The sequence below is a fragment of the Leptodactylus fuscus genome, unplaced genomic scaffold, assembly GCF_031893055.1.
Source record: "Leptodactylus fuscus isolate aLepFus1 unplaced genomic scaffold, aLepFus1.hap2 HAP2_SCAFFOLD_330, whole genome shotgun sequence".
NCBI lineage: Eukaryota > Metazoa > Chordata > Amphibia > Anura > Leptodactylidae > Leptodactylus > Leptodactylus fuscus.
The window spans coordinates 10134-20000 of NW_027440353.1; the positions used below are offsets into that span (position 1 = coordinate 10134).

The 9867-nt window shown below is 47.7% G+C and overlaps 1 protein-coding gene across 1 annotated transcript in view; it reads left to right on the forward strand.

Annotated features, from left to right (window-relative positions):
• Nucleotides 1-429: 429 nt before the first annotated feature.
• LOC142187946 (carbonic anhydrase 9-like) overlaps nucleotides 430-9867 on the forward strand; it is a gene marked incomplete at its 5' end in the record, with an annotated part of 39383 nt that continues 29945 nt past the window's right edge. Inside the window, 5 exons of the mRNA XM_075261736.1 lie at nucleotides 430-479; nucleotides 1395-1565; nucleotides 4066-4208; nucleotides 6215-6307; nucleotides 6844-6910. Coding sequence (XP_075117837.1) covers nucleotides 430-479; nucleotides 1395-1565; nucleotides 4066-4208; nucleotides 6215-6307; nucleotides 6844-6910 — 524 coding nt within the window. The remainder of the gene's footprint in view (nucleotides 480-1394; nucleotides 1566-4065; nucleotides 4209-6214; nucleotides 6308-6843; nucleotides 6911-9867) is intronic.

The following is a 9867-nucleotide window of genomic DNA, read 5'->3' on the forward strand; positions in this document are numbered from 1 at the left end:
TCACACACAATGTATCACTCCCATCATCCCTGACCCAGGAGCTGACAATCTAATCTCTATATCACACACAATGTATCACTCCCATCATCCCTGACCCAGGAGCTGACAATCTAATCTCTATATCACACACAATGTATCACTCCCATCATCCCTGACCCCAGGAGCTGACACTCTAATCTCAAGCACATTGATAAGAATTCTATACACACATCTAGTGGCCACAGAGGCAGGGCCCAGGGTCTAGAGCTGGATCTGTCCGTGAGAAGTCGATTTCCACCTAAGGTCACCGGTGGGGTTGTCGGCCATGACAGGTGATGGTTCTAATGGACGGAGAATTCTGGCCTCTAACTAAAAAATATGTACCAGACGGTCAGGACAAGACTCACCGCTCAGGTACATGAAGTGACAACTGGTGACAACTTCTGACAGTCTCATCTCCTCTCTTACAGGTCCTGGACATCACCACTGGAGCTACCAAGGTAAGAAACCTACATGAGCCGAAACCTCAGGACACTCAGCTCTATTTCATCTATAGACATCTATCACTTATCAGTGTCATCCTATCAGTATGTGACCTATAGATATCTATCACTTATCAGTGTCATCCTATCAGTCTATGACCTATAGATATCTATCACTTATCAGTGTCATCCTATCAGTATGTGACCTATAGACATCTATCACTTATCAGTGTCATCCTATCAGTATGTGACCTATAGACATCTATCACTTATCAGTGTCATCCTATCAGTATGTGACCTATAGATATCTATCACTTATCAGTGTCATCCTATCAGTATGTGACCTATAGACTTCTATCACTTATCAGTGTCATCCTATCAGTATGTGACCTATAGATATCTATCACTTATCGGTGTCATCCTATCAGTATGTGACCTATAGACATCTATCACTTATCAGTGTCATCCTATCAGTATGTGACCTATAGATATCTATCACTTATCAGTGTCATCCTATCAGTATGTGACCTATAGATATCTATCACTTTTCAGTGTCATCCTATCAGTCTATGACCTATAGACATCTATTACTTATCAGTGTCATCCTATCATTGTGTGACCTATAGATATCTATCACTTATCAGTGTCATCCTATCATTGTGTGACCTATAGATATCTATCACTTATCAGTGTCATCCTATCATTGTGTGACCTATAGATATCTATCACTTATCAGTGTCATCCTATCAGTATGTGACCTAGAGGCATCTATCACTTATCAGTGTCATCCTATCAGTATGTGACCTATAGGCATCTATCACTTATCAGTGTCATCCTATCAGTATGTGACCTATAGATATCTATCACTTATCAGTGTCATCCTATCAGTATGTTACCTATAGACATCTATCACTTTTCCGATCTATGTATCAGACATTCTGGAGTGGGACAAGGACTACCCTGAGTGCGGAGGGAAGGCTCAGTCACCCATTGATGTGGACACACAACACACCGTCTTTGACGCTCAGCTGAGACCCATCCAGCTCTCCGGCTACAACCTGAGCACCGCCGAAACCTTAGAGCTGGAGAACAACAAACATACAGGTAAGACGTGACATATCAGTGGTCAGTGTGAACAGTCACGAAAGAGGAATCACAGTCACTTATTAGAGCGTCTTATATGCCGGGTGTCTCTATAAACCAGTGCAACGGTCTCTTGCGGAATGTTGTTATGGGTATTGTAGTGCAATCTGCTGGCCCCGAACCTCGTACACACTGCGTATACAAGATGGGAATATAGGATACCCGAAATTCTTTATCTTCTTCCTACTTCTACCCACTGCAGTGACATTGGAATGACCTGCTCTCCACCGACCCCTCACGTCTCTATGACCTGCTCTCCACCGACCCCTCACGTCTGTATGACCTGCTCTCCACCGGCCCCTCACTTCTGTATGACCTGCTCTCCACCGACCCCTCACGTCTCTATGACCTGCTCTCCACCGACCCCTCACGTCTGTATGACCTGCTCTCCACCGACCCCTCACGTCTGTATGACCTGCTCTCCACCGGCCCCTCACTTCTGTATGACCTGCTCTCCACCGGCCCCTCACTTCTGTATGACCTGCTCTCCACCGGCCCCTCACTTCTGTATGACCTGCTCTCCACCGACCCCTCACTGTCATGACCTTGTTGGTTGTTTGTGTATTTTGTTTCGGCTGGGGATTTGATCCGGGCTCCTATGTTCTGCTGGTGGTTGCTTTGCCACTGGACCATCTGGTTTGGTATTGGGGTCAGTCCTCTTAGCAGACTTGAGGTTCCAGGAATCGAACCTCAGGTGTTTAATATTGCCATCATCTTATGGGAGGATTCTGGGGCCTTTTTAAGGAACAGGGCTGGCCTCACATGTTGCCGGTTTTCGTGGTTTACACCTTAGGACTCTTGGCTCTAGGAGGAGGAGGAGGAGGAGGATTGTTTTGGTGAAGGTTCCAGCAGATTAGGAAGTGGTGTGAGAGTGGCCTGTTGTTTGTATCTGGTTTTCCCTCACACTTCATCTCCACCCTGTCCTTCTGGCACTTTCTTGTGGTTTGTGAGGTTTGGGTTCCAGTGTTTGCCCCAGTCCTGTGTAACCCTTTCCTCTCCCCTGTCCCTCTCCTCATTCTCTTGTTGTGTATTGTGTTGTGCTGCGTGTCTGTTGTCCAGCACCTCCCAGCCCGTTTGTCTGTCCGCAGCTGCCCCTTGGTTTCTGTAGGGGTCACCCCCTTAGTATCCCCAGTCCCTAACTCTCCTATAGCTCTTGTCCTATCTGTCTGCTACGTCTTCATGCTAGAGAGCCAGGAGTCGTCGGGGCCAAGACTAGCTTGGGGGCAGCTGACCACCACCCGTAGGCAGGGCCAAGCTAGCCACCGTAGTGCCAGGGATAGTCTCCCTCCCCTGTTCCTTAGCAGTGCAACCTGCAATCCGGAATCTGGGTCTGGATTCGGACTCGAACGTAACACTCACGTCTGTATGACCTGCTCTCCACCGGCCCCTCACGTCTGTATGACCTGCTCTCCACCGGCCCCTCACGTCTGTATGACCTGCTCTCCACCATCCCCTCACGTCTGTATGACCTGCTCTCCACCGACCCCTCACGTCTGTATGACCTGCTCTCCACCGGCCCCTCACGTCTGTATGACCTGCTCTCCACCGGCCCCTCACGTCTGTATGACCTGCTCTCCACCGGCCCCTCACGTCTGTATGACCTGCTCTCCACCGACCCCTCACGTCTGTATGACCTGCTCTCCACCGACCCCTCACGTCTGTATGACCTGCTCTCCACCGGCCCCTCACGTCTGTATGACCTGCTCTCCACCGGCCCCTCACGTCTGTATGACCTGCTCTCCACCGGCCCCTCACGTCTGTATGACCTGCTCTCCACCGGCCCCTCACGTCTGTATGACCTGCTCTCCACCGGCCCCTCACGTCTGTATGACCTGCTCTCCACCGGCCCCTCACGTCTGTATGACCTGCTCTCCACCGGCCCCTCACGTCTGTATGACCTGCTCTCCACCGGCCCCTCACGTCTGTATGACCTGCTCTCCACCGGCCCCTCACGTCTGTATGACCTGCTCTCCACCGGCCCCTCACGTCTGTATGACCTGCTCTCCACCGGCCCCTCACGTCTGTATGACCTGCTCTCCACCGGCCCCTCACGTCTGTATGACCTGCTCTCCACCGGCCCCTCACGTCTGTATGACCTGCTCTCCACCGGCCCCTCACGTCTGTATGACCTGCTCTCCACCGGCCCCTCACGTCTGTATGACCTGCTCTCCACCGGCCCCTCACGTCTGTATGACCTGCTCTCCACCGGCCCCTCACATGTATGACCTGCTCTCCACCGGCCCCTCACGTCTGTATGACCTGCTCTCCACCGGCCTCTCATCAGTCTACTTGAGATGATTATCATAAAATCTTTGACTTCTAATTTTCTTAGCTTGTCTGATGAATGTAGGTGGCCCGGGGATGATGTTGACCCATTATACCCTAGTTTTTCATGAACGGGCTCCAGATACTTTGTGTCTTTCTAGTGTCATGTTATTAATACTTGTTTCTCGGCTCATAGTGGTTTTGAAGCTACCTGGCACCATGAAGATAATTGGGGGTCTTCCTGAAATTTACCAAGCAGCACAACTGCACTTCCATTGGGGGTCAAAGAGCAATCCAGGGTCAGAGCACATGGTCAACGGAAGGCGATTCCCAGGAGAGGTGAGTGCCCCCTGCTGAGCTCCCCCCGAGACACCCCACATCACACTAGCTTCTATTATTGGGCTGACGGTCTGCACTTTACTCTCCGGTCTCTATTATTGGGCTCACGCTCTGCACTTTACTCTCCGGTCTCTATTATTGGGCTCACGCTCTGCACTTTACTCTCCGGTCTCTATTATTGGGCTCACGCTCTGCACTTTACTCTCCGGTCTCTATTATTGGGCTCACGCTCTGCACTTTACTCTCCGGTCTCTATTATTGGGCCCACGCTCTGCACTTTACTCTCCGGTCTCTATTATTGGGCTCACGCTCTGCACTTTACTCTCCGGTCTCTATTATTGGGCTCACAGTCTGCACTTTACTCTCCGGTCTCTATTATTGGGCTCACGCTCTGCACTTTACTCTCCGGTCTCTATTATTGGGCCCACGCTCTGCACTTTACTCTCCGGTCTCTATTATTGGGCTCACGCTCTGCACTTTACTCTCCGGTCTCTATTATTGGGCTCACGCTCTGCACTTTACTCTCCGGTCTCTATTATTGGGCTCACGCTCTGCACTTTACTCTCCGGTCTCTATTATTGGGCTCACGCTCTGCACTTTACTCTCCGGTCTCTATTATTGGGCTCACGCTCTGCACTTTACTCTCCGGTCTCTATTATTGGGCTCACGCTCTGCACTTTACTCTCCGGTCTCTATTATTGGGCTCACGCTCTGCACTTTACTCTCCGGTCTCTATTATTGGGCTCACGCTCTGCACTTTACTCTCCGGTCTCTATTATTGGGCCCACGCTCTGCACTTTACTCTCCGGTCTCTATTATTGGGCCCACGCTCTGCACTTTACTCTCCGGTCTCTATTATTGGGCCCACGCTCTGCACTTTACTCTCCGGTCTCTATTATTGGGCTCACGCTCTGCACTTTACTCTCCGGTCTCTATTATTGGGCTCACGCTCTGCACTTTACTCTCCGGTCTCTATTATTGGGCCCACGCTCTGCACTTTACTCTCCGGTCTCTATTATTGGGCCCACGCTCTGCACTTTACTCTCCGGTCTCTATTATTGGGCCCACGCTCTGCACTTTACTCTCCGGTCTCTATTATTGGGCCCACGCTCTGCACTTTACTCTCCGGTCTCTATTATTGGGCTCACGCTCTGCACTTTACTCTCCGGTCTCTATTATTGGGCTCACGCTCTGCACTTTACTCTCCGGTCTCTATTATTGGGCTCACGCTCTGCACTTTACTCTCCGGTCTCTATTATTGGGCTCACGCTCTGCACTTTACTCTCCGGTCTCTATTATTGGGCTCACGCTCTGCACTTTACTCTCCGGTCTCTATTATTGGGCTCACGCTCTGCACTTTACTCTCCGGTCTCTATTATTGGGCTCACGCTCTGCACTTTACTCTCCGGTCTCTATTATTGGGCTCACGCTCTGCACTTTACTCTCCGGTCTCTATTATTGGGCTCACGCTCTGCACTTTACTCTCCGGTCTCTATTATTGGGCTCACGCTCTGCACTTTACTCTCCGGTCTCTATTATTGGGCTCACGCTCTGCACTTTACTCTCCGGTCTCTATTATTGGGCTCACGCTCTGCACTTTACTCTCCGGTCTCTATTATTGGGCTCACGCTCTGCACTTTACTCTCCGGTCTCTATTATTGGGCTCACAGTCTGCACTTTACTCTCCGGTCTCTATTATTGGGCTCACACTCTGCACTTTACTCTCCGGTCTCTATTATTGGGCCCAGGGTCTGGTATTCGGACTCTCCATTGACCTCCATCCTGTTTCTCAGTTCATTTATAGTCTATGGCTCTTTGGCGTCCTCTAATGGCCACAAGTAACACTGCGAGTTTTCATAAAATGCATTTCATCACATGAGACAGGATAAGGTTGCCCTGTTTACCCCTCCTGGTCCTTTCTCCTGTCCTCCACCATGTTTGACCACCCTGCTGATTTCCAAGGTGGCGCCATTACTTTGCTCCTAAGTTGCTGATCTCTTCCTTAGATCCACGTGGTTCACTATAACTCTGAGTATACGAGTGTAGAGAAGGCGGCCAACCATTCTGGAGGCCTCGCCGTTCTGGCTGCTTTCATAGAGGTAAGTGGTCAGGGGTAAGTCCAAGGTTCTGGAATCTTCTGCGAGGTCTGTGCAGAGTTCAGAGTTTATGTAACAAGAAAATCTAAGACAAAGTGGCAGAGCACAAGACGTCAGATAAGGGGGCCTCACCAGGCTGAACATTACCCCGAGCCATCTTATCACACCCAGAGATATGACGGGAAAAGGTGAAGGACAAACACGATATCCCAAGCGTCTACATAGAAGGAGCAAAAGTATGGGGCAAAGGGACAAAACCCAGGGGCAAATAGGACATTATAACAATCTGACCACAGACTGGTCCCATTAGTGGTTACCAATCAGGGGCAATTAGGAGGGGCAGAGAAAGCAACAGCAGCCGGGCCCTGGAGCCCATGGGGGTAATAAAGCCAATCTACAACATACGACAACACCAATGTTATAGACAGCGCAGGGCACGGGAGGTCTCATCACAATCTGAGCATCAGGGACTCAAGAACTTCAAGATATAACCAGCAGAAAACTGTATATTATATAACGTCTCATGTTCCTTCTCACAGAAAGGACCCGACTATAATGAAGGTTACGAACCTCTACTGAGCCATCTGGAGGCCGTGAAGGATGGAGGTAAGATTATATATCTATAATACATAGTGTATGACACTGTCAGGGCTCCTAGGACTATATATATCTATAATACATAGTGTATGACACTGTCAGGACTCCTAGGACTATATATATCTATAATACATAGTGTATGACACTGTCAGGACTCCTAGGACTATATATATCTATAATACATAGTGTATGACACTGTCAGGGCTCCTAGGACTATATATATCTATAATACATAGTGTATGACACTGTCAGGACTCCTAGGACTATATATATCTATAATACATAGTGTATGACACTGTCAGGGCTCCTAGGACTATATATATCTATAATACATAGTGTATGACACTGTCAGGGCTCCTAGGACTATATATATCTATAATACATAGTGTATGACACTGTCAGGACTCCTAGGACTATATATATATCTATAATACATAGTGTATGACACTGTCAGGACTCCTAGGACTATATATATCTATAATACATAGTGTATGACACTGTCAGGACTCCTAGGACTATATATATCTATAGTACATAGTGTATGACACTGTCAGGGCTCCTAGGACTATATATATCTATAATACATAGTGTATGACACTGTCAGGGCTCCTAGGACTATATATATCTATAATACATAGTGTATGACACTGTCAGGGCTCCTAGGACTATATATATCTATAATACATAGTGTATGACACTGTCAGGACTCCTAGGACTATATATATATCTATAATACATAGTGTATGACACTGTCAGGACTCCTAGGACTATATATATCTATAATACATAGTGTATGACACTGTCAGGGCTCCTAGGACTATATATATATCTATAGTACATAGTGTATGACACTGTCAGGGCTCCTAGGACTATATATATCTATAATACATAGTGTATGACACTGTCAGGGCTCCTAGGACTATATATATATCTATAATACATAGTGTATGACACTGCCAGGGCTCCTAGGACTATATATACACTCACCGGCCACTTTATTAGGTACACCTGTCCAACTGCTCGTTAACACTTAATTTCTAATCAGCCAATCACATGGCGGCAACTCAGTGCATTTCAGCATGTAGACATGGTCAAGACAATCTCCTGCAGTTCAAACCGAGCATCAGTATGGGGGGGAAGAAAGGTGATTTGAGTGCCTTTGAACGTGGCATGGTTGTTGGTGCCAGAAGGGCTGGTCTGAGTATTTCAGAAACTGCTGATCTACTGGGATTTTCACGCACAACCATCTCTAGGGTTTACAGAGAATGGTCCGAAAAAGAAAAAACATCCAGTGAGCGGCAGTTTTGTGGGGGGCGGAAATGCGTTGTTGATGCCAGAGGTCAGAGGAGAATGGCCAGACTGGTTCCAGCTGATAGAAAGGCAACAGTGACTCAAATAGCCACCCGTTACACCCAAGGTAGCCAGAAGAGCATCTCTGAACGCCGCACAGTACGTCCTACTTTGAGGCTACAGATGGGCTACAGCAGCAGAAGACCACACCGGGGGCCACTCCTTTCAGCTAAGAACAGGAAACTGAGGCTACAATTTGCACAAGCTCATCGAAATTGGACAATTGAAGATTGGAAAAACGTTGCCTGGTCTGATGAGTCTCGATTTCTGCTGCGACATTCGGATGGTAGGGTCAGAATTTGGCGTCAACAACATGAAAGCATGGATCCATCCTGCCTTGTATCGGTAACGGTTCAGGCTGGTGGTGGTGGTGTCATGGTGTGGGGAATATTTTCTTGGCACTCTTTGGGCCCCTTGGTACCAATTGAGCATCGTTGCAACGCCAAAGCCTACCTGAGTATTGTTGCTGACCATGTCCATCCCTTTATGAGCACAATGTACCCAACATCTGATGGCTACTTTCAGCAGGATAATGCAATGCCATGTCATAAAGCTGGAATCATCTCAGACTGGTTTCTTGAACATGACAATGAGTTCACTGTACTCCAATGGCCTCCACAGTCACCAGATCTCAATCCAATAGAGGAGCATCTTTGGGATGTGGTGGAACGGGAGATTCGCATCATGGATGTGCAGCCGACAAATCTGCGACTGCAACTGTGTGATGCCATCATGTCAATATGGACCAAAATCTCTGAGGAATGCTTCCAGCACCTTGTTGTATCTATGCCACGAAGAATTGAGGCAGTTCTGAAGGCAAAAGGGGGTCCAACCCGTTACTAGCATGGTGGACCTAATAAAGTGGCCGGTGAGTGTATATAATACATAGTGTATGACACTGTCAGGGCTCCTAGGACTATATATATCTATAATACATAGTGTATGACACTGTCAGGGCTCCTAGGACTATATATATCTATAATACATAGTGTATGACACTGTCAGGACTCCTAGGACTATATATATCTATAATACATAGTGTATGACACTGTCAGGGCTCCTAGGACTATATATATCTATAATACATAGTGTATGACACTGTCAGGGCTCCTAGGACTATATATATCTATAATACATAGTGTATGACACTGTCAGGGCTCCTAGGACTATATATATCTATATGAGAACAGTGTATACTTATTTATACAGAGATGACTCTGCTGACACCCACCACTAGGGGCAGCACAGTACAGAACAGTGTATACATATATATACAAAGATGATTCTGCTGACACCTACCACTAGGGACAGCGCACTACAGAACACTGTATACATATATACAGGGATGACTCTGCTGACACCCACCACTAGGGGCAGCGCACTACAGAACAGTGTATACATATATATAAAGAGATGACTCTGCTGATACCTACCACTAGGGGCAGCGCACTACAGAACAGTGTATACATATATATACAGAGATGACTCTGCTGATACCTACCACTAGGGGCAGCGCACTACAGAACAGTGTATACATATATACAGAGATGACTCTGCTGACACCCACCACTAGGGGCAGCGCACTACAGAACAGTGTATACATATACAGTATATAC